Below are 24,070 nucleotides of genomic sequence, written 5' to 3'. Positions count from 1 at the left end.
CTTGCAATGGCCTCTCCGGAGAGGATGCTGCCCGGACCGGCCGCGCTGCTCTGCTGCCTCTGCTCCCTGCTGCTCCCCGGTAAGTGCTGGCACCGGGGGAGATGGGGGGGGCAATATTTATAAATATATCTCTGTATTATATATGCCTGCAGTACGGGGCTCTGCACCATCTGCCCCCCCCCCGGGGCACCCCCTGCCCCTCCGTGCCCGCCTGGCTCCCCCCTCCCACGGCCATCCCCTCCCTGGCTCTCTCCGTGCCCCCCCAAAGCCGAATGGGTGCAGATTAGAGTTTATTCCTGGCTTAATAAAATGACAGCTTGTGCTTGTGAGCGCTGGCAGCGGGCTGGGCTGAGCCTGGGCTGCCTGCAGGGTGGCAGGGGGACGCACGAGGCGAGGGGGTGTCCCCCGGCCCCCCCCGACTCTTGTCTCCCTAATGCAGAGCTGCTTTCACGGCAGGATCAGGGGTTTATCTGCTATTATCCACTCGCTGATCCCCCAGACCCGCAGCCAGACACTTCCCCGGTCTGCGCCGGGTTGCTGGGCAAGCTCTGCCCAGGTGGCAGCATTTTGGGGTGGGGGTGCAGCCCCTGGCATCCCCCTCCCTGTTCCTCCCACCCGTGGGGTTTGGGGGCCCTGCACCCCCTTTGCCCCGAGTCGCATCCCGACCGCCGCCGTGCCCCCACCGGGCTGCGGTGACATCCCGGCCTGCCCCGGTGACAGCACCTGCTGCTGGGGCTGTCATGGGCCAGCGGGGCCAGCGCGGGGTCACGGACCCTGAGGAACACGGGGCTGGTTTCCACGAATGATTTTTGTGGATGCTTTCCATTTAAAATCGAGCCCCGGCCAAAGCTGCTTTCCCCGGCCCGGCCAAGCGGAAAACGGGGGCTGTTTGCAGTCTGGGGGGGCACCTGGCTCTGGCCTCGGGCTCGGGGTGTCCTGGGGACACTGCCCGGCTCAGGTGATGCCCCCAGGAGCTGCAGGGATCCCTGGACCGGCTCTGTGTCACACCAACAGCCCACGGCCAAGGCACTTGGGGCACTCAGGCAGGGCTCTCTCGGCATCTGCAGCACCCGAGGATCTTGGAGCAGCTTGAGGAGGGGTGAAAAAAGGAGAAGGGGGGATATTGCGAGCATCGATGGGGGCTGGAAGGGGTTTTCCACCCTGGAAATTCAGAGCCAGTGGAGGAGCAGGGATGCTCCAGGCTGTGGAGCCACAACTTTCCGTAGCATCCTTAGGGGTGGCAGAGCTCCCTGCTCCCACCCCAGACTGTTCCTGGGGTGCTCCCCGGGCAGCCTTTGCTGGCAGAGCTCGTTGGGAGCACCAGCTCAGGGCTCTGGCAGCCTGGAGGGAAGCAGGGTCTCCCCCTGCCCCATTTCCCTGGATCAGATCCAGCTGTCTGGCTGGGCTGTGGGAAGCATCCCTGTGGGAATGTGATCCGTGGGGAACGGCCTCTGCTGCAGGGGCTGGACGTGCCCCCTGCTCCCCATCCCCTCCTGGGGGTTTCTGATCCCCCGCTGCTGCTGGGACCCCACAAACCCGGCGGGTCAGGCCTGGGTCTGTCCCCTGGGCTGGGGGATGCCATGTCCCCGTCACTGGGGGGTCCCCGGTGCCATCGTGAGGTGGGCGAGGGTGGCCTGAGCCAGGGCTGGCCGTGCTGCCCGTGCCCACAGAAAGGGAAACCTCTGCCAGGAGTTTTTATTCCCCTTCCAGGACGTGCAGCTGCCCTCGCTGGCCTTTCGTGGACAAATAAAGGTCTCAGAGGGAGCCGGAAAAAGCCGCGGAGAGCTCCTGGTTCTCCAGCGCTCGGGCTGGCGGCGGGGCCAGCCCCTGGGGAAGCAGTGCCCTGCTCTCCTGCTTGCAGGACTTCATCCCCTTTCCCCTTTCCCCTTTCCCCTTTCCCCTTTCCCCTTGTTTTTTATTTAAGAGCAGCCCTCTGTGCCAGCCTCGCTCCTGCTGCGCTCCCTGGGAGCTGCTTGGCCGAGGCCCCAGATCAGCTGTTCCAGAAATGGGATTTTTTTTTTTTTTTTTTTTTTTTTTTTTTTTTGGCATCTCCGGGGTGGGATGCCCCCAGGGTGGCACTGAGGGCTCGCAGGATGGACAGATGGACAGATGGACATGTGGAGCGGGGGATGCTGGTGGTGTCTGCTCGGTGCAGTGGTGTTGGGACCTGTTGGGATGCAGCACAGGGGATTTATGGGTTTATGGGATGATTTCAGCTGTCTGTAGGGTTGAACCTGGACTCTGTATATTCCCTCAGCTCCCTGCAGCGTGCCTCAGTTTCCCTGCTCCCAAAGGAGCCTGGAGGCTCTGCTGGGGTTATCCTGTCCCAGCATTCCGGGCAGGTTTGGGGTCCTGTGCTGGATCCCACATCCCATCCCACTGCTGCCCTCCCCGTGTACCTCATTCCTGGCTCCCAGCACAGCCCAGGCCAATGGGACTGGGGGAGGAGGACGATGCTCCAGGGCTCCATCCCTGCCGGGGTCTGCAGCCCGGACACCCCAAACCCAGCGGGGGGACACACCCCGAGCCCCATGCCCGTCCCTCTCGGCGGCTCCCAGCTCCGGGGTTTCAGACCAGCAGGTGGAGATGTGCCATAACTTGCCGGGAACCGGGAACCGGAGCCGGGAGCCGGGAACCTGCACCCGCCTTTGCTCACGGAAGAGCAGCAGTGTGCCCCGGGAACACCCTCCGGTGTTTGCGGGGTTAGCAGCCCCCAGGCTGCTTTTGGGATGGGCTGGGAGCAGCTGAGCATTCCCAGAGCAGGGAAGGGGCAACAGGATTTTTGGCAGGCAGGTGAGGGGAGAGGACCCGGCCTCTGAGCTGGGCTAAACCTGGCACAAGTTTTACCTTTGGTGCCACAGAAAAGGGGGATGTGCAGGGATATTCCGTTTGGATTTTGGCTCTGGAGCATCCATGTGCAGCCCCAAGGCCTGCTTCAGCTCCCCCAAACCCCAATACCTGAAATCCCAGCCTGATGCTGGGATTTAGGGGTGTGAAGTTGAGCACCCCCCTGGGAAATTAATTTCTTCTCCCCCTTTTGCCCTCTTGGTGTTTTTGAGGGAAGGGAAAAGGCTGAGAGATCCTGTGAACGATGATTCTGGGGAGCACCAGCCTCAGGGTTTGGTCCTCATCCAGACCTGTCCATTTGGGGGAAACTGAGGCAGGGGATGGGGCGGCAGCACCCTTTGGCTGAGGATTGCTCAGGAAATTTTGGAAACCCGGCTATTTCCTTGAGAATTATTTTTTTTTAAAGTTCTACTATTTAAACCACTCCAGCTGCTGAGGTCTCTCTCCCAGCTCCTCTGCATCCTAAAAAAAGCAAAATAAAGGAAGAACTGAGGATCCCTGCAGAGCATCCCCAACGTTCCATCAGCACATCCCAGCTCCAGACCCTCTTGTGGAGGGAGTCAGGGGGATGTGGCATCACTCTGGGGGGGATGGGTGAGGGCAGGGCTGCTCAGACAGCACAACCTGATTTTTTTTTGGCTCCTGCATTGCCTGGCCAAGCCAGTGTTGGGTGTGTGGGAGCTGCTGGGTGTCCCCTCCCGCGTGGCGCCTGTCACTGCCACCACAGGAGCGTCCCATCCATCTGGAAAAGGTCACTCTTGCTGATCTAATCAGAATATTTATTGTTAAATACATGGCTCTGCTAACGAGCAGCCCCCTGGGCAGGCAGGCAGGGAGGCGGCTGCTCCTGGGGTGGGGCTGGGGACGCCAGGGGTGGCTCTGGGGATGAGGTCTCCCCTGGAAGTTGTGGTGGCAGAAGGAGAAATGGTTCAGTGGGGTGGAGTGAGGCAGTCCTGCTGCCCATTTCCCAGGGAGAAGGAGGCTGGAGCTCCTCTAACTGGAATTTGGGAGCTCTGGGCTCCTCCAGCCACGTTTGGGGGTAGCCCAGCCATCCCCACCCTGGGGAGGCACCAGCTGGGCTGGGGGATTTCTGGGCTGTCACCTGTGCCACCAGCACCCCAGGGCTGCCACGCAGAGGTTCTTCCTCAGGATGTTCAGGTCCTTCCTTTTCCTTGAGCTGTTCCCTGACCTGTTGCTGCTCCTGGCCTGTCCCATGTCCCTCGTCCCCCCTCACCTCTGCTCTGGCCTTGGGGAGGACACCACCAGCAAGGCCAATTCAATCTTCTGATGAAGGCACTGTCACCTTCTGGTGAGCATTTTCCCACCATCTGGATAATATTTGTCATCCTGGATTTTCCCTAAAAGCCCAAGCAGGTGCTGCTGGGGTGGCTTTGCCACCTCACGTGCTGCTGTCACCTCCCGTCCCCTGCAGGAGTTTGGGTTTGCTCTGAGCTCTTCCCCGGGACTGGCAAAACTTGAGAATGAATTCATTTTTCATTTATTTTCCTTTAAGGAAAAGCTGTGGTTTTGCTCTGGAAGATAAATCAGGTTGGAAATGCAATCCCTGCTGCTGCCAGCTCGGTGCGGCTGCGGGATCAGCTCCTCTCCTGGAGCAAGGGAAGGGGAAGAATTCCAGCCCTGTTTGAGCTGGTACCAGTTCCCAGCCCTGCTTTTGGGAGTCTGGGGCTGGTGTTGGACCCCAGACCTGAGATCTGGGGCTGGATTTCCCGTGGCTGCCTCTGGAATCCGGCTCCACCACGCGCCACCAGAGGGAAAGGAATGAGCTGGCATGGAATCATTCTGGAAGGAGTTGCTGGGCACAGCCTGGAGTGCTGGGGGGGCAGCCTGGGGGGCACATTCCGTGTTCAGAGGCTGCTGGGGGGATGTTCCTGCTCCTGGCCCTGCTGGGAAGGGATGGAGAGGGGATGGGGTGATCTGAGCAGGACACGTGGCCTTGGGGGTGTCCCTGGGGTGCTGGGGGCTTGTCCTTTGAGAGCTGCTGTCCCTGTCCCTGATTCCCATTTCTGGCTCCCCGGGGGGGATTTTTGGAGGAGCCACCTGGGCTGCTCCCAGCGTGGGGCTCCCCCAGCCCAGCAGCCCCACAGAACATTCTGGGGCTGCCCCGTTCATCCCAGGGTATCTCCCCTCCCATTGCTTTTTGGGCATTCATAATCAGCCACTTCCCTGTCCTTTTTTTACCCTCCTCTTTTTAATTAATTTCTTCTTTTTTTCTCCCTCCTCTGGAAAGGCCTTTTCCTCCCTGTCCCCCAGCCTGTCCCTTGCGTGATTTGTGGAAATTGCTCTAAAGTAGCTGCCGTGTAAAAGCCTTGCTGGCTCCAGGAATTTATGGCAGGCTGTGCCTCTGCACGGCACATCCCATTTAGCCATATTTATTTATTCCTTTAGGTCTCTGGTTTGGTTTGGGTTTTTTTGTTTTTGTTTGTTTGTTTGTTTGTTTATTTCCCCCCCTGTTTTGTTTATTCCCTCTTAATAATTTCCTGGGGGAAGCACAGTCCTTGGCACTGCTGGAATGGTTCCCTTTTGCTCCATGCTGCTTCTCCCCCCAAAAAAAATCCCAGGATATGTCCCACCACTGTTATTGGATTTTATTGCTCCTGCTGATGGAAAAGCCAGGCTGGACTTTAGGGAGAGGGAGAAATCTTAGGGATCTACAAGAAATGAGCCCACCAGGCACAACCCTGTGTTAGGGAATCCACTCTTGCTGCTCCCAGGACTCCAACCCCAGGACTCCAATCCCATCCAGCTCCCACTCAATTCCTACCCCAGGCTGATTTTTGGAAGCAGTTTAGCTTCAGTGCCATGGGAATTCCCAGCTCATCCCTGCTGTGGCTCCTGGACAGATCCAGGAGCATCCCTGCATCCTGCTCTTCCCACGCTCTCCCCGCCGCGCGCCAGGGGAAGGTGATTCCACATTTGTAACAATTATTCACTTAATTGAGTTCCAATTAGCTGGGACTGGAGATGGAGGCTCTGGATGCATCAGAGGGAAGGGGGAGCTTGTTGTCATTTATGTCACCAAAAGCAATTTCCAAGGCTCTGCCTGCAGGGAATGTTTTGGAGGTTTCCATGAGGGGTCTCTCTGTATTTTCTGGTTTTGGTTTGTATTTAATTCCTGGCTTTGTTTGTTTGTTTGTTTTTACCCTGGGCATGTGGAGTAGAGAGGGGCACATGTTGGGGCTGGCTGAGTTTTGAGTGGAGGCCTGGAGGATTCTTTTGTCCCTTTTTGTTGATTTTTAGGGTGTTTGGAGGTGCTGACCCCACTGGGGTGGCAGTGTAGGGTGGCTGGGGTCAGTGCTGCGGGATGAGGAGGGAAGGGATTCCCAGGAGAAGCAGGGAGGTGTCCGAGCCTGACCCTTCCCTGGGACCACCTCCAGCTGTGGGAACATCCAGATGTGGGAGCTCCAGGTGTGGGGCATCTCTAGAAGCTCCAGATGTGGCATATCCCAGCTATTTGGGGCTGCTGCCACCCCTGTTTCCCCTGGATGGGGTGGCAAAGGCTGAAGCAGCAGATTTTGGGGCTTGGCCTGGGATCCACAGAATGCTCAGGGGTGGAAGCAAAGGGAAGTGAGAGGTCCATGCTGGTGTCCCATGGGGAATAGCCAGGCTGGATGTCCCCTTTGGGGGCTCCTGGGTCTCTGGGGGGATCCATCACCCCATTGTCTCTGCTGTCATCATCCTACTGAAGGCTAAAACCATCCCCTTGTCACCCTGGAATGGCACTGGAGCTGGGGATAAGGGGCATTGGAGGTCCTGGGGACTGGTGGGCACCAAAACCCCTCCACAGGAGCCCCGAGCAGGGCTGGGAGCCGGGGTGGAGCCCCCTGGCAGGGACAGTGACACCCAGTGACACCCAATCCATCCCTCCCTGGGCATTGGGGGTGGCTTTATCGCTATGGCAGCTCAAGTCACTGCTTTAGGGACAGCTCTCCTGCCTTGTTCCAAGCTGGGACTGCCACGGGAGCCTGGCAGGGGCTGAGAGCTGCGGCTGGAGTCCCACATTCCTTGGAGCTGCGTTCATCCATCGATCCTCCGAGCCCCCAGTGCCACCCACTAACATCCAGAGAGCTTTGAACCCTCCTGGGCTGACCTCTGACTTCCCCTCCCTCCTCTCCAGGGCTTTCCCTGTGTGCTTTCCCCCCATAAGTGGGGATATAGCCCCGGGAGCCCCCGCTGTGTCCCACGGGATAAGCCAGGATCAAATTCCCCCCTGGAGTGTGGCTGCAGTGATCCCGAGGGCCGACAGCTGGGGCTGGGCTAAGCTGGAGCTCAGCTCTGCTGCTGGTTCTGGAGCAGGACAACAGGAGGAGGAGGAGGAGGAGGAGGAGGAGGGTCTCCAGCCTGGGGAGAGCAGGTGGGAGCAGGGATGGAGGCAGCAGGATGGAGAGGCTCTGCCTGTGCCCCATTTTCTGGGGATTCAGGGCAGGAGGGGAAGGTGTTTGAGCTGGTGGCTCCATCCAGCCTGTCCATCAGCCTCCTCCTCACCAGGCTGGCCGAGCCCCGCATCCCCTGCACCAGGAGTGGGGATGGTGATGATGAAGAAGATGATGATGATGACCTAAACCCGATGTTGGGAGGATGTGCAAGGCCTTTTGGTGCTGTTTTTTTCCAGGTCTGGGATTTAAGGCAGGGCTGGAGGGCGCTGCCACTGTCCCCACGTGCCCTCCGGGGTGGGCAGAGCAGCTCGGCCCATCTGGCCCCGTGCATGGAGCACATCTGGTGGGGCAGGTGTGGGGCTCCACAAAGGGGTCACCAGCTGTGTGTTTACATCTGGGCAGGTCACCCCGGCTTCCCGAGGGGACACCCCCAATCCCGCTGTGGGGCTGGGGGTGGCTCCTCGGCCCAGGGGGCTCGGGAAGCCCCCGGGCCAGGGGGATGTGGCCAGGCACGGGGAGCTGGCGGTGCTGAGCTGCCGGGGTGGAAGGGCCATATGGGCCCCTCAGTGCCGGCCCAATAAACCCGGAATGCAGGTCAGGTGCTGCAAATCCCGCTCACCACAGCGGCAGCAGGGCTGCAGAGCAGAGCCAGCCAGCAGGGCTTAACCCTTCTGTCCCCCAGACCCGGCCAGAGGGGGACGTGAGGCCACCTCCCCTCCCGGGGGTGACAAGGAAGCAGGGCAGGGACTGGGGACAGTGGTGTGGGGACTGCAGGCTCCTGAGCTGTGGTGTCTGTCCATCCTTCCTGTCTCCTTCCAGGCACCCTTCTTCCACCTCTTGAACTGTTGGGACTTCCTTCCTTCTTCCTTTTCCTTTTCCTTTTTCCATTTCCTTTTTCCTTTTTCCTTTTTCCTTTTCCTTTTCCTTTTCCTTTTCCTTTTCCTTTTCCTTTTCCTTTTCCTTTTCCTTTTCCTTTTCCTTTTCCTTTTCCTTTCCTACCTTTTCCCTCATCCTGGAGCTGTTCTCTTGCTGTCCAGCCATTTTTGACCTCCATCCATCCATCCATCCATCCATCCATCCATCCATCCATCCATCCATCCATCCATCCATCCATCCTTTATTCCCCCTCCTGTTTTCTTTATCCTTTCCCCCCTTTTCCTCACCCACAGCTCCACGCACCTCCTGCCTCCCTTCTCCTTCCCTCCCGTCCCTGTGGCTGTGATTCCGGGCTGGGTTAGACCCTGTCCTGGCAGGATGAGTTTCGGGCCAGGGAAGGGAGGCGCCGCTCCCGTCCCCTCCCGGCTACAGATTAGAGCATCATTTAAATGCATTTTGTCTGGGAAGGAAATCGCTTCCCCGGGTGCCGCCAATCCGCCGGCGCTCAACTAATCATGGCCATCCCATTAATCTCCAGCCCAGGCTGGCCCTGTCCCCGCCCCAGCTGGCACGGCCGGGGTGCAGGGCTCGGTGACAGGGCCACCCTGCGTGTCCCCATTGCAGCACCAAGACGAGTTTGGGAGGGGCTTTCCTCGTCCTGCTACACCCAGCCCTCATTATCCATCAGAGAATCCCCACGGAAGGAGGGAGGAGCTGGGTGCTGGAGGGGCCAAATCGCCCCCAAACCCTGTGAGAGAGGGTGGGTGACAGAGGGTGCCCCTCACTGCGGGCACTGGGTGCTCGCCGGGCTGGCACAGAGCTTCTCCTGTCCCCCACCCAAGGGTGATGCCAGAAAGTCTGCAGCACCTCAAGGATGGATTTTGCTTGGGGCTGTGCTGGGCATTCAGTGGGGTGGGATTTGGGTGGGTTTTCCCTGTGAAATGTCCTGATCCTGCTGCGAACCCCGGAGATTTTGAAGGGCTGAAGTCTGATGCTGTTTCAGTGTGAGTTAAGCAAAGCCCTTTTCCCTGTAACCAAGTGGGTCCAACTCATGTCACTCCAGCTGCTGGATCCCTTTCCTCAAATAATCTCATGCCTTGGAAAAAAATCCCCTTTTCCACTTGTTGGGGATGGCAGGAGGATGCAAACCTTCATCTTTCACAGCAGAGAGCAACTTCCATGAATCACGAGGGCAGAAAATCCCTCAGCGCTGGCATCACTGAGCAGAGGGGCACCCGCGGGTGCTTCCCAGGGTTTGGCACCTCTCCTGCAGCTCCTGGCTCTCTGGGAGATGGGAAAACAGGCAGAGCAAGCGGGATGGGGTGGCAGGTGCTGGAGCTGTGGCAGAGCGTCCCCAGCATTCCCACAGCTCCGGGGAATTTTCTGCCAGGCTCCGGGACAGCTTCCATCCCGGGATGTGGATTCTGCCTGTCCCGTACCCAGTGCTAATCCTTTTATGAGCCCTCTAAGCTGCTTAACTCCCCTGTGCCCCGCAGCAGAGACCTCCCCGGCTGGGCCGGGGGTTCCTGCATCCCTTGAGCCCCGAGGAAAGCGGCTGGGGCCGCTTCCAGGGATAGAAAAATTCTCCGGGTCCTGGCACGCTGCAAAGGCCCCGTGGGGAGGGGGGCTGAGTCATTCCCGGGAGCGGAGCCGTCACATCCACACCTTTCCTCGCCGTTTGACACCGGTAATTTGGGCTCTGCTGCTCGGGGGCCGCTTGGGAGCGGCTGCAATCAGAGCCGGCAACGGGGGATGCGGGGGGCTGGCGGGGAGCCGAGGGGAGCGGGGGGGATCCAGCCCTCCTGGGAATTCCTGGCAGCCGCTGGAGAAGGCAAAGACCTTGAGATGTCTTCCAGGCTCCCGCAGCTGCCAGCACAACGCGTGCCGGGCGCCGGCCGCCTTTCCCGGGAAGATTTCCGTGGGTTTTCCCTCTGCTTGCAGTGCGGTAACCGGATCCTTCCGAGGGGCTCGGGCAGCTCTGCCCCTCGGCTGGCAGGAGCTCCCTGCTCTGCCAGGCCTGGAGTTATTTTTTTAAGGAAAAGATGATCAGAATGAAGGACAAAAGGGGATTTTTGAAGGGTTTGAAGCGCTGCTGGGGTTTGCACAAAGTGGCACCAACATCATCTGAGTCACCTTTCCACCGGGTCTGGAAAAATTTGGTCTGGGCTGGGCCAACTTTATCACATGGGGATAAAGCAGAGTGTAGGTGACACCCCTGGGTGGGTGACAGGTGACAGACTGGCTGTGACACCACCCTTAAGGCAGGTGTTGGGACAGAGCAGGTCTGGGGGCTGGTTTAGCCACCTTCCCTGGATGATCTGGGAGCTGGAAGCAGAAGGAAAGCCTTCAAGATAGTAATAAATATGTGGTGGGATCTGCCAGCCAAAAATTAACGTGGCTTTGGTAACTTTTGGTCATGAGGCTCTGGAGAAACTCAGCATCCGTGCCTTGGGAAGCAGGGATGGAGCTGGGATGAAGCCAGCCCTGTTTCTGTAGAAGGGTTTGTGCTGGTTCAGGCAGTGCTGGGGTTGGTGATCGGTGCTTCGGGCTCCCCAGGGACAACACGAGGCTGGATGTGGCTTCAGCACACCCTGGACACCCCATCCCATGGGGGTGGCTTTGGTGAGGCCGCTGCCACCCGTCAGGAGGCACAGTCCTGCTCGAGGTCCTGGGATCTTCTGCATTTTTGGTTTGTGGGACAGAAACCCAGCCAGGCTCTTGCTGCCCTTCTCAGAGGTTTGGGGGCTGAAACTCCAGCTCCTCCTTGCTCCGCTTGTGCCTGGCTCAGCGTTCCCTGCTCAGGAGCTGTTCCAGAGGGGATGCCCCACGCTAACCTGCGCTCTCCCTCCCCTCTGCAGCCCACGCCAAGGGCCCAGCCCCCAGCCCCGAGCCCGCCGAGCCCGCTGGTGCCATCCTGCTGCCCGTGAGCTACCGCCTGTCCAACACCCGCCTGGCCTTCTTCCTCAAGGAGCTGGGAGCCAGCCCGGCGGGCAACGGCAGCGCCCCTCTGCAGCGCTCCGAGCCCTTCGTCGTCTTCCAGACCAAGGAGCTGCCCGTCCTCAACGTCACCCTGGGGCCCTTCAGCACGGGGCTGGTGCTGCCCAAGGAGCACCTGCAGCCCTCCAGCACCCTGGAGGTGCCCGACCGCCTCACCGTCAACTGGAAGGTGCGCGCCTTCATCGTCCAGCCCCGGCTGGTGGCCAGCCAGCCCGTGGTCCAAGTGCTCTTCTACGTGGCCGGCCGGGACTGGGACGACTTCGACGTGACGGACCGGCTGCCCTGCGTGCGGCTCCACGCCTTCCGCGACGCCCGCGAGCTCAAGAGCTCGTGCCGGCTGCGGGGCAGCCTGGCCATGTGCCTGGTGCAGGCCGAGCTGCCCCACGCCTGGTTCGGCCCCTCGGCCGCGCCGCTGGGCAGGAGGAAAAACCCCGAGAGCCTGGAGGTGGTGCCGGGGGAGAGCCAGCAGGCCGAGCTGTACTACACCCTGCACGCGCCCGACGGCGCCGGACAGTGCCTCGGGGACGCGGCCGCTCGCCACGGCGCTCGGACCGAGGGTCCCACGCAGCACCCGCTGCTGCGCATCGGCAGCGTCAGCCTCCTGCAGCCCCCGCCCGGGCCCGCCCTGCAGGAGCATCACCTGGATGGAAACGTCTTCATCCGCCTGCCCGACAAGCCCCTGAAGCCAGGGGAGGTGCTGAGCATCCTCCTCTACCTGATGTCCAACTCCACGGTGGAGCACTTCACCCTCAGGTGAGGCCCTGGGGCTGTTCCTGCTCCTTTCTTCCAAGGGGTGGCTGTGGGAAAGCAGCTGTGGGAAGGAGGGATTGGGAGGGGAGGCTGTGGTGTTTGTAGGATCTGCTGGAGGCTGGAATATCTGGAATATGGGTTTGCAGTGGGAGCTCCCTGCAGGAAAGGGAAGGGCTGTCCACGCAGGACATCTCTGCCCTGGCACTGTGCACTGCTGCCTTTGCTCTCCCAGTGTTCCCAGTTGCACTGGGATCCTGCCAGCAGCTGTGGGTTAATTCCCAGCTGCTTTGGGGACAAGGTGTGGTATGGCCTTGGGGTTGCTGTGGAGTGAGGGGGGTCCCCCATATCCCCTCCTCCTGCCCCAGAACCAGGTGGGAGCAGGGGCAGGAGGTGCTGAGAAGCCCAATGTGGTCAGGTGTGCAGAGGGGACCCCCATTGCTGTGTGTCCCTAAAGATGGGGACACAAGCCCTGGCCACACCTCTTCAAAGGGCACTTGCAAGTGTCCCTGTGGCCTCTGGACTGGCAGGGAGCCCCTGGAATGGGAAATGTGGTGCTCCAGGCTCCCCTGTCCTTCACCCCAGGGGTGCCCAATGCCACAGGGGTGTTACTGCCCTGGGGTCAGTACTCGGGTTGGGGTGGGTACAAAACGCTGCTGGAGCAGTGAGGAGGGACAAAATGCCATGAAAGAGGAGCTGGAATGGGCTGTTGCTGCCAGCCTGGGTGATGCTTCCCACAGCCTGAAGGGGAAAAACTCCTCCTGTGCCATGGCAGGGTATCCCAGGGGATCCAGGAGTGCCTGAGGGTGAGGATCCACCCCTGACTGTCGCTCTCTGCAGGGTGAAGGCCAAGAAAGGTGTGAACCTGCTCAGCACCAAGTCCAGGAGCGGGCAGTGGCTGGTGAGCTCGGAGCTGCTGACGGGTGGCAAACACTCCACTGCCACCGTGGACGTGTCCAGGGTGGACGGGGCTGGGCCCAGGTAAGGGCTGCACCTCTGGGAATGCCAGGGCAGTGCTGGGATTTGGCCTGGAGCAGTTCTCCCTGGGTGGCTGCAGTGCCACCTGGGTGCTGGTAGGGGAAACGGAGGATTTTAGGGCTGAGTTGTGAGGCTATAGAGGATTCCTTAGTCTGGGGTGGAAGATTTTAAATTTTTCTATTAAGTTTCAATGCTGTGAGAAGCAGCAGCTCTTTGCTGTCTATCCTGGTGTCTCCTCTGGGAAGGAAGGGGAGCAAAGCAAGGTCCCATCTGAGCCCTAAAGTGATGGATGAGTGTTGGATGGGGAGCAGGATCAAAGCCAGCACCTGAGACAGGCAGTTCTGCCCTGCTCACACATTCCTGGGACTTTGGAAAGGCTCAGAGCAGCTGAGGAGAGCCCTGAGATGGAATTGAGAATGAGCTGAAGGACCCACAAAGCCAAGCTGAGACCTCAGAGGGTTCTCAGCATGAAGAAGGGGAGATGTGAGACTGGCGGGACACGGGGATGGGCACGGGGTCAGAAACAGCAGCAGGAAAGATTCTGAAGTGCTGGAACACAACAGCGATGTCTCTGTCACTGTGCCTTGGGAAAAGGGACACAAGTGTCTCCAGGAGCTGGGTTAAAGCAACTGGATGTGCTCAAGCCATTCCTGTCCTCTGTGGTGGAAATCTCCCCACATCTCTGTCCCCCACCCCAAAACTGAGCACAGCTGGGGCCAGACTCTTGGAAAAAAGAGCCCCTCAGGCAGAGCTGAACAGAGCTCTGCAGAACCCCTTTCTTCCCAGGAGAGCAGATTTTCCTTCACCCCATCCCGCTGCTTCCAAAATGCACCCACAGCATCCCAACCCATGGCACCATGGCTGATCCAGGAGTGTCCCCAGGGCCACCAACCTCCTGTCCCCTGCACGCCCACCCCCCAGCACAGAGAGCAGAGCTGCCAGCAGCAGGATCCTCTCCCCCTTCCCCCTCTCCCGCTGCCAGCACCGCTTCCAATCAGCCTGCAAAGGTTAGAGACGGGGGAGGAATTTAAAGTGATTACAATCACCTTTTAGACAAACAACTCCATCAAATATTAACGGAATGGAGAGGATGAATGACTCCAAGCCGTGTTGCCCTCCGGGCTGTGCAAACAGAGGAGTTGCTGTGCTGGGGCTCTGGGGGCTTTTGGCAGCGCTGGCTGTGCAGGAAGGGGCTGTGAGCCCTGAGCTTTGGGGTCAGAATGGCCAATTTGGGGTGTTTTACACCCCAGCAGCTGTATCCTAAATTGTTCCCCCAAAGTAGGCAGCCTGGCTCTTGTCTGTTCTGAGCAGGTGATGCTGGGGGAGGGCAGAGGATGGTGGCTGGGCCTGGCAGCGTTCCTGGGACACCTCGGGGCAGCCCACGGCGAGGAGTCCCATTGCCACACCACCTCTGGCTCTGCTTTGCCTTTGGACCTGCCTCTTCCCAGCTGGATTTGATACTCCTGGCACTGGAAGAGCAGCCAAATCTGCTTTTCAGACCCTGTGGCCTTTGGTGATTCAGCCCTTGAACCCCAGAGCTGCCTTGGAGCAGAGGAAGACCCCACGAGTCCCTGCGGATCAGCTCCACTGCAAAGCCCATCACGGCTGCTGTGGGATCAGGGAGAAGGGAGCAGGGATCAGGGCTTGCCGTGGCCTGGAGCAGCTCCAGCTTCTTGCTCTCCTCTCTCCCTGCTCCCTGTCACTCATTAGATATTGATTAGAGAGAAACCCAGCTGTGCCCTGCATCCCCAGATCGATGGGACCTTCTCAATTGCTGCTGCTCTGCGATGAAACTGGAGCCAGTCCTGGCTTCCTTTCCACTGGAATTTCACTTCTCCTCACTGGCTCTGGGGGGCTTTTACCAGTGCTGTGGTTTGTGGGGGCTCTGGGGTTTCCTCCAGGGGTGTTCAACTTTTGGGGGAGCAGTGAAGTTTGACTTGGGGCAGGGTTGAGCCCTGAGTCACTCCAAGGATTTGCAGGGCAGAGGCAGAGCTGGGAGGGCAGGATCAGGTCTGGGGAGGTTTGACTGTAGGGATGGGGTGTAGGAATAATTTCTGCTGCTGCCGTGGGTTTGTGTCCAAGCCATGATCCAGATGGACACCAACCTGTCCCCTTAGTCTGGCACCACGTGCTGGGTTTGGCATCCTCTCCACCCTGCCTTGGGGACACCCCAGAGGTCACTCCCTGTCCTTTAGCTCCATGTCCTGCTGTCCTCAGCCCTGGCATTAATTTGTGTGTGTTTGCTGAGCTGATGGTCCCGGGCTGTTCTCCCCTGCTGGTTCTGTCCTCTCCCCTGTCCCCTGTCCATCCTCCCTCACAGGCTGGGGACAGCCCTGTCCCATATCCTAGCTCAGTGCTGTGCCACCTGCCGTGTGGGCTTGAAACTTTCTCCTGTGACTCAGTTTCCCTATGGGATCCCCTTGGAAAAGCCTGTAAAGTCAACAGCTTGGGCTGAGCTCATGTGTTGACACTTGTTTGTCATTCCTGAGTGCTCTGGGTGTGGGACACTCGGGATCTGACCTGTGGGACATGAGTGTCCAGGCAGGAGCAGTAAATCCACCCACACTTCTGGGAAGATGGAATCAGGGAGACAAGGCCAGCACCTGCAGCCACCCACTGTCCCCCGAGGCCGTGGCCACACGCCCTCCCTGTGATGTCACCCAGCAGCCCTGGCAGAGCTGAAGAGGTTTTTTTGTCCTGCTGGTGGAGGTGGAGAAAAACATTTCTTTCTCCCACTGGGGAGATTCCCATGGGAATCTGCAGGATCCCATCAGAGCAGCCTCTGCAGAGGTGGGGCCAGGGTTGCTGGGTTTGGGTGGCACCCACTGCCAGTCCCCCTTGGCAGCCTGGGGACACCGAGGAGATATGCTGGGGACTCTGATGGCCTCGTGCTTATCCCAGGGCGTCTGTGGGACCTGGGACAGCCACCTCACTGTGTCCCCTCCTCCTGTCCCCCTGCCCAGGGACGGGGACTCCTCCTCTGAGATCATGCAGCTGGATTTTGAGATGGAGAACTTCACGAGCCAGTCGGTGACGCGTCGCATCATGTGGCACATCGACTACCGGGGCCGCAACCCCCCGCCCGACCTGGAGAAGGTGGTCACGGAGCTGACGGTCATCCAGAGGGACATCAGGGCCATCGTGCCCCTGGCCATGGTGAGCAGGTTCCTGCCCTCAGTTGTGACCTGCTTTGAGGGGTTGGCACCCCCTGAGGGATTGAGCACCTGCCCTATTGCACCTCTCCATCCATCCATCCATCCATCCATCCATCCATCCATCCATCCCTTGTCCGTCCATCCATCCATCCATCCATCCATCCATCCATCCATCCATCCATCCCTTGTCCGTCCATCCATCCGTCCATCCATCCATCCCTTGTCCGTCCATCCATCCATCCATCCATCCATCCATCCATCCATCCCTTGTCCGTCCATCCATCCATCCATCCATCCATCCATCCATCCATCCCTTGTCCGTCCATCCATCCATCCATCCATCCCTTGTCCATCCATCCATCCATCCATCCATCCATCCATCCATCCCTTGTCTGTCCATCCATCCATCCATCCATCCATCCATCCATCCATCCCTTGTCCATCCATCCATCCATCCATCCATCCATCCATCCATCCATCCCTTGTCCGTCCATCCATCCATCCATCCATCCATCCATCCATCCATCCATCCATCCCACCCACACCCAGGTCCTTCTCTGCCCTCTAACACGATGGTGCCCTTTCCACGCCACCCCCAGGACACAGAGATCATCAACACAGCCATCCTGACGGGGCGCACGGTGGCCATTCCCGTCAAGGTCATTGCCATCGAGCTGAGCGGCGTCATCGTGGATGTCTCGGCCATGGTGGAGTGCAAGTCCAACAACGAGGACATCATCAAGGTGGGTGTGGGGTGGAGGTCTTGTGACCCTCACAGGTGGCTGGGCTTCTTCCAGGAGTGCTGGCCCCAACAGCACCCTGGGCTGGGGCTGGTGACTGAGCTGATGTGGCTCACAACCCCACCCAAACCAAGCGTCAACCCCGCGGTGGCTCCAGTCTGCGCAAGCTTCTCCCTGGGGTCTGCTGGGAGAAGGGCAAGGCACTTTGTCACTGTCCCCGGAGAGGCCACGGGGTGCTCCCACGCTGGCAGCAGGCAGCAGCAGTAACTGTGGGTTATCACAACACTTAGTGCTGATAAGGGGAAATATTGTCACTGGGGGCTGAGCTGCACGTCCCCATCGGCGCCTGCGCTCGGGCCTTGGAGTGACATTGATGTCCTGATTGGATCGGGGGACTGGTGAGACGGGAATGATGGAGGGAAAAGGGGAGCTGAGGGGGAAGATCCACGTGGGAGAGGTGCTGATGGCGCTGATGCCAAAGGTTCCCTGCCCCAGCCCCGAGGCAGCCCCTGATCCTCGAACCCTCCAATTTTCCACCACCAGCCCTGTTCATGCATATACTTTTTTCCATCCCTGAATAAATCCATCTGCCCACCTGCCCGTGTCACTCTGCCACCATTTCCATCCATCCATCCATCCATCCACCCCCAGACATCATTCCCTTCTCCCAGACACCTCCCACCCCTCTCCCTGCATGCACCCAGCCAGCTCTCCCTTTCCACGTTCTGCTGGCTTGGGCAGAGGCAGGGAAGGGGTCTGGATTCTCCAGGGGGCCGTAGCCCCTTGTCCTCTTTGCCACAGGGGTGATGGCACAGCTCTGTCCCTGCTGGGATTTGCTCTCCATGGGGCTGTGTCACCCACCGTGGGGGACATCCAGTGCCACAAAGTGCTTACCCAAGTTCTTGACTAAGACTCAGATCCATGGGATTTACAGGACCAGCTCTAATTTATGGAACCCAGTCCTCCCCAGTGTGATAAAACACTGGAGCAATAATACACTTCAGGATGGACTCCAAGACACTTAAACTGTTTAATGTGCTGCCTTTCTGCTCATAAATCTATTGACACTCTGTCCCCAGACCTGGGGGGGAGCAGGCATATGCCCAGGAGCTGGGATGAATAATGCAGGGAGCAGCCCTCCGGCCCCGGCTCTCATCCCGCTCGGAGCCCTGCGCAATTTCTTTCTGAGTTATTTGGTGTTTGTGTTGGAGCTTCATTTCCGAGAGAGCTCTCAGTTACCTGCTGAGATCGGGGAGTATGATTGCGGTGTCAGGGCTCTAAACCTGCTCCATAAATCACAGCTTACGGAGTGGGATGTGCTATCTGTTACTGTAAATAATTTAACGTGAGGGCGGGCTGGGGAGCTGCCTCTCCCCGCTCTGGGGTGGCTCCCTGGTGGTTGCTCTCTTGTGTAACGTGGAATTTGTCCTGGGCTTGGTGTGGATGTGGCTCTGAAGGATGTGGTGGGAAAGCATGAGTGGGAGTTGTCATGCTCATCCCCTTCTGTGGTGACACAGAGTGACAAAGGAGTACAGGAGGACATCACCACTCAGAGGAGTGTGGAAATCGCTCCCTATTTTTAAAATGGGTGGTGATCTTGTGGGCTGTGGAGGGTCACACAGGGAGTGGGAGATGCTCAACCTCACCTGTGCATGACCCTTCTGAGAACCCCACACTCCACATCCCCTGGAGAACCCCCCAGGAGCTCAATGGGACCAATCCTCAGGGACCCTGCTCACCCACGAGGACCATGGTGGCTCTCCTGGGGGCCTTGGAGAACATGTGTCCCCTGGATCCCACGCCTGTCCCTGTGCCAAGCTGGGAACTCCTGGCCACAGCAGCAGAGGCAGCGGTGCCTTGGCTGGGAGCCCAGGCAGTCCCCAGGCTCTCTGTTCCTGACACCTCGCCGTAAATCCGGGAAGTTTCCCCGAACAAGCTTCATTTCCCAGCTAATCTGCAGTCACTCCATCTTCGGGACAGGCCTGGTGTGCAGGGATTTTTTGTTGTCATAGTTTCAACCCCCTCCTGGCTGCAGAGCAAGTGGTGCCCAGAAGGAGGTGCCGGGGGGTTTATTAGCCAAGGTAATGCCAGCAGAGCCCATCGTGTTTATTGTGATAAATGGCACAATATCCAGAGATCCTCTGCTGCAGGATTCACCTGGGAGCTCATCTTTATTCAGGCGCTGCCTCGCCACAGATGAGATTGTCTTGTCAGACTTGCTGAGCTGGTACCTCTGATAGTAAGACAAGGAACAAAGCTTCCTGCATCATCCTTCCCTCCTGGGCTCAGGGATGTCCCCAGGAGCCCAGATCCAGGGCTCTGCCTCCTCCACCAGCCCCAGGGGACCACGGACACCGTGCATCGGACTCCCGGAGCTGTTGTAGAAGTCAAACCCTGCTGTGGGCTCAGAAATGCAAAGTTCCTGCATCTGCTTGCCCAGAGGTGCTCAAGGAAGAGGCTGTGAGAGAGACAGGGATGCTGTCAGCCACCTGCAGCCTGGCCTCAGCCCTTTAGCAGCCATCAGAGAATCCAGGGACTCCCGACTGCTGGAAATCAGCTCTTCTGTGCTGTTGAGGTGCTCAGTGCTGCCGGATGAGCAAACGGGTTCTGCTCTTCTCCAGCATCCAACAAATCAGATGCAATCCCTGACAGGGGATCAGGGTTGGGCCATGGGGCCACTGCAGATGAGAGGTTGGAGTCCCCTTCTGGTTGTCTTTTGCCACTCTGGCTGGGAAGGAGCTGTTGACTGGTGAGCTGAGCTCAAACTCCGTGAGATGCTGGCCTGGTGTTCCCTGAGCTCCTTAATTGGCTCAGGCAGGCGGTATGAGTGACCCCCCTGCAGAATGGATTTATTTTATAGTGAATTTCACAAATGGCATTTGAATAAGTGGGAATTAAAAGAGGAGGAGCAAGAAAAGGAACAGGAGGATTCATTCAGACCACAGGAATCTTGCTCTGGGGTGAGCAGGAGGGACGGGAACAAGGCACTGGTGGGGACAGGAATGAGAGGGGTCTGTGCTCGCTGCCTCCTCTGCAAGAGATTTTGAGGCAAATTTTCAGGTTGAGCAATTTGCAACCTCAGTGAAGCACCCATGGGTGCCTCTAGGTCAGGGACAATTCAGTGTGGAGGCCAAAGAGAAACTGAGGCACCAAGTGGAGGTTCTTGGTGAGGTGGGAGAGAGTGAGGGCTGGCTGGAGCACCTGGGTGAAGGGACATTTTGCATGGTGGACACGGATCTGTGGATCTGTGCCTCAGGAGGACCTGGGTCAGGGGGCACTTTGCATGGTGGACACGAGGTGTGGACCTCCCTCTGAGCAGGATCTCCAGGAGGAGGGAGCATCCCTGCTCCAAGGGCTGGATGAACTGGATTCATGCCGAGTGACATTCTGCTCTTCCAGCCTCCTGCCATGATCTCTGCTGTGCCTACAGGACCATTCCCATCCTCTCTTGCCCCACAGGTTTCCAGCAGCTGCGACTACGTCTTCGTCAGCGGGAAGGAGTCGCGGGGCTCCATGAGCGCCCGGGTCACCTTCACCTACGAGCACCTGTCGGCCCCGCTGGAGATGACGGTGTGGGTGCCCAAACTGCCCCTGCACATCGAGCTCTCGGATGCCCGGCTGAGCCAGGTCAAGGGCTGGAGGGTGCCCATCCTGCCGGACAGGAGGTGGGTGCCGAGGAGCCGCACTGGCCAGCCTGGAGAAGGCGAGGTGGAGGTGGTGGTCATGGGTTAATTGCCTTGCTCAGCTACTTCATGAAGAGGTTTCAAAGGTGGTGGAGACAGAGGCATCCCTCAGGGGTCTTGGGTGGAAAGGGGAGAGGTCATGGACACAGGTTATGGGGAAGGAATAAATTTCACAGTGATGTTGGTGGAGAATGTCCCTCCTTGGTCAAAAGTTCCCTGGATGAAACGGGGAACAGCCAAGTTTCCAAGTCCCTTTTTTGAAGTCTAGAGACCTCCAGGTGTCCATCCCAGCAGAGATACCTTGTCCTCTCATTTGCTGAGTGGGCGGAGATACTGGTGACCCTGCTGTTACCGCATCCTGCTAAATCCCCTGAATCCCTCACGGACAACGGGCATCATTTGCCAAGGAGCCACCATTTTTTTGTGACATCTTGTTTTTCCCTGACTGGCCACCTTTCCGGGGCGGGGGAGGGCAGGGCTGAGGAGCCATGGTGTGGGGAGCTTGGCAGCACTGCCCACCCACTGCCCTGTCCATCCGTCCATCCATCCATCCATCCATCCATCCATCCATCCATCCATCCGTCCATCCATCTGTCCATCCATCCATCCATCTGTCCATCCATCCAATCCATCCATCCATCCATCTGTCCATCCATCCAATCCATCCATCCATCCATCCATCCATCCATCCATCCATCCATCCATCTGTCCATCCATCCAATCCATCCATCCATCCATCCATCCGTCCATCCATCTGTCCATCCATCCATCCATCTGTCCATCCATCCAATCCATCCATCCATCCATCTGTCCATCCATCCAATCCATCCATCCATCCATCCATCCATCCATCCATCCATCCATCCATCTGTCCATCCATCCAATCCATCCATCCATCCATCCATCTGTCCATCCATCCAATCCATCCATCCATCCATCCATCTGTCCATCCATCCAATCCATCCATCCATCCATCCATCTGTCCATCCATCCGTCCATCCTGCAGGTCGGTGCGGGACAGCGAGCACGAGGAGGACGAGGATGAGCGTAAGCAGAGCCGGGGCTGTGCCCTGCAGTACCAGCACTCCACGCTGCAGGTCTTCACCCAGTTCCACACCACGGCGGCCGAGGGCACGGGCCAGGTGGTCACCATGCTGGGGCCGGACTGGCTGGTGGAGGTCACCGACCTGGTCAGTGACTTCATGCGTGTGGACGACCCACGGGTGGCCCACATGGTGGACAGCTCCACACTGGCCGGGCGGGAGCCAGGCACCACCCTCTTCAAGGTACCCCTGGCCACCTTTCCCCCCTCTGCCAGCCTGGCTGGGCTGGCAGGCGGTGACAGGAACCTTGTCCCCTGCAGGTGGTGTCCCCACTGGTGGAGGCGGTGCTGGGCGAGACGCTGGTGACGGTGGCGGAGGAGAAGGTCAGCATCACGGACCTGAAGGCCCAGGTGGTCTCCAGCCTCTCGCTGTCCCTCCACCCCAGCCCTGGCAACAGCCACACCATCATCGCCCGCACCTCTGTGCAGCAAACCCTGAGCTTCTTCAAGCAGGTGAGCCTGGGGGCATCCAGGCTTGGGGGGGCACTTGGGGTGCAACCCCTTCCTCCCAAATCCTGCCTACACTCTAGCCCTCACAGCACCCACTGCCCTCGTGTCATCCTGGTGACCCCAAAACACCCCAGAAACCTTCCCAGAGACCTGTGATCCAAGCCTGGGGACAGGACACAACCATGGGGACAGAGGGGGAGAGATGGAATCCTGTACAGCTCCTGGCCCAGCTCTGGTAGCCACATCTGGGATTTGGGTTGAGCCTGGGCAAGCACGGGCAACGTGGAGAGAAGAGTAGGCTGAGGAGGAAAACCAGGGAATGGTTGGAGCAAGATGGGTTATGGAGGGATAAAAGTGAATTGGGTGGAGAGGTGGATGGGGGACGGACAAAGGGCTGCAGGTGGGACTGGCCTCCTGCTGGGCAACCGGTGCCTGTGTTGGTCCCGCAGGAAGCGCTGCTGAGCCTGTGGATTTCCTACAGCGACGGCACCACGGCCCCCCTGTCCCTCTACGACCCCAAGGACTACAACCTGGTGGTGAGCAGCCTGGACGAGAAGGTGGTGTCGGTGACCCAGGACCGGGCGTTCCCCTTGGTGGTGGCGGAGAGCGAGGGCGCGGGGGAGCTGCTGCGGGCGGAGCTGGTCATCTGCGAGAGCTGCCAGAAGACCAAGCGCAAGAGCGTCCTCGTCACGGCCTTGGCCACCGTGCGCGTCCACTTCGGGTCCGAGGAGGACCCCACCTACGACTACGACCACGTGTCCAGCCGGCCGGGGCTGGGGGAGGCCGGGGCGAGCACCACCCTGCGGGCAGAGGTGGACAGGAAAGCGGACCCGAGCGAGGACAGCCGGATGTCCAGCGCGTCTCACCCCACCGAGGACTTCCCCACCATCCCCACCGGCTTCGTGCAGGTGACGCGGGGGCTGACGGACCTGGAGATCGGGATGTACGCCCTGCTGGGCGTCTTCTGCCTGGCCATCTTGGTCTTCCTCATCAACTGCATCGTCTTTGTGCTGAAGTACCGGCACAAGCGCATCCCGCCGGAAGGCCAGACCAACATGGACCATTCCCACCACTGGGTCTTCCTGGGCAACGGGCAGCCCTTGCGGGCTCACAATGACCTCTCCCCGCAGCCCGAGAGCCCGGGGAACCCGCTGGAAAACGTGCAGACCTGCTGCCACGGGGACCACCACAGCAGCGGGAGCTCGCAGACCAGCGTGCAGAGCCAGGTGCACGGGCGCGGGGACGGCTCCTCGGGGGGCTCCACGCGGGACCAGAGCGAGGACCCGCTCAACTCACCCACCTCCAAACGGAAGCGGGTGAAGTTCACCACGTTCGCCACCATGCCCTCGGACGAGCTGGCCTACAACTCCATCCCCATCGCCGACGAGGAGGACTTGGAATGGGTGTGCCAGGACATGGGGCTGCAGGACCCCGAGGAGCTCCACAACTACATCCGCAGGATCAAGGAGATCGCTTAACGCAGGGGCAGCGGGGACGGGGCGGGAGGGAGGGGCTGCCACGCTGTGCCACGCCACGCCACGCCGTGCCACGCCGCGCCACCACGCTTCCCCGGGGCCGGACACCCGCGTTCGGCTCCTTCTTCCGCACATCTCACGTCCTCACCCCGTCCAGAGGCACCTCCGGGGTGGCCTTTTTTCAGTTCTTGCCCTTTCCCCGCTGGGTGTCCCAGGGGAGGCAGCAGCACACGCGTGGCCCCCCAGCCGCCGGCGCACAGGGCAGAGGGGATGGGGTCACAGCTCAGGGCGTGCGTGTGGCCCTGGCAGGTGGAGGCTGTGGGTTCTGCCGGGAAGGGGCTGGGAAAAGGGAGGGACCCCGTTTGCCCCCGGAGCCCAGCGGGGAGGTGGTGGGTGAGGGCTTCCCAAGGGCCTCCCCCAGCCTTTGCTGCGCTCAGTTGCACAATTTTGGAGGTGAGTGCTGGGTCACCCCGTGGGTTTTGGGGTGTTGGCCCGCGCTGGGTGATGCTGGGGGAGGCAGGATTGGGGGGCACAATGGCCACGGGCCCATGGCACTGCTGTCCCCATCACCTGCTGTGCCCCAGCCCCAAATTCCTGCTGTGCCCCGCTCCCTGGCTGCTTGGGCA

At 59.5% G+C, this 24,070-nt stretch overlaps 1 protein-coding gene across 2 annotated transcripts; it reads left to right on the top strand.

Moving 5' to 3' along the window:
• On the top strand, positions 1–23,465 carry TMEM132E (transmembrane protein 132E). Of its 2 annotated transcripts, none has more exons than XM_053995570.1 (9): positions 1–79; positions 10,976–11,867; positions 12,702–12,842; positions 15,803–15,995; positions 16,594–16,737; positions 20,194–20,399; positions 21,424–21,703; positions 21,781–21,972; positions 22,491–23,465. In XM_053995570.1, the coding sequence occupies exons 1-9, from the start codon at positions 7–9 to the stop codon at positions 23,445–23,447; spliced, it is 3,078 nt and encodes a 1,025-aa protein (XP_053851545.1). In that variant the 5' UTR covers positions 1–6; the 3' UTR covers positions 23,448–23,465. The 2 variants fall into 2 exon arrangements, with proteins under 2 accessions (XP_053851545.1, XP_053851543.1); XM_053995568.1 differs by having other exon boundaries at positions 22,419–23,465.
• Positions 23,466–24,070: the final 605 nt, after the last annotated feature.

The sequence above is a fragment of the Vidua macroura genome, chromosome 20, assembly GCF_024509145.1.
Source record: "Vidua macroura isolate BioBank_ID:100142 chromosome 20, ASM2450914v1, whole genome shotgun sequence".
NCBI lineage: Eukaryota > Metazoa > Chordata > Aves > Passeriformes > Viduidae > Vidua > Vidua macroura.
This window is presented reverse-complemented; position numbering and strand designations above follow the sequence as displayed.

What these genes read in the sequence shown, in the direction of transcription:
- TMEM132E (XM_053995568.1), top strand. Translation starts at nt 7, where the DNA reads ATGGCCTCTCCGGAGAGGATGCTGCCCGGACCGGCCGCGCTGCTCTGC. An exon ending in CTGCTCCCTGCTGCTCCCCG is followed by an intron (nt 80 to 10,975) that starts GTAAGTGCTGGC and finishes TCCCCTCTGCAG; the next exon opens with CCCACGCCAAGGGCCCAGCC. An exon ending in GTGGACGGGGCTGGGCCCAG is followed by an intron (nt 12,843 to 15,802) that starts GTAAGGGCTGCA and finishes CCCCCTGCCCAG; the next exon opens with GGACGGGGACTCCTCCTCTG.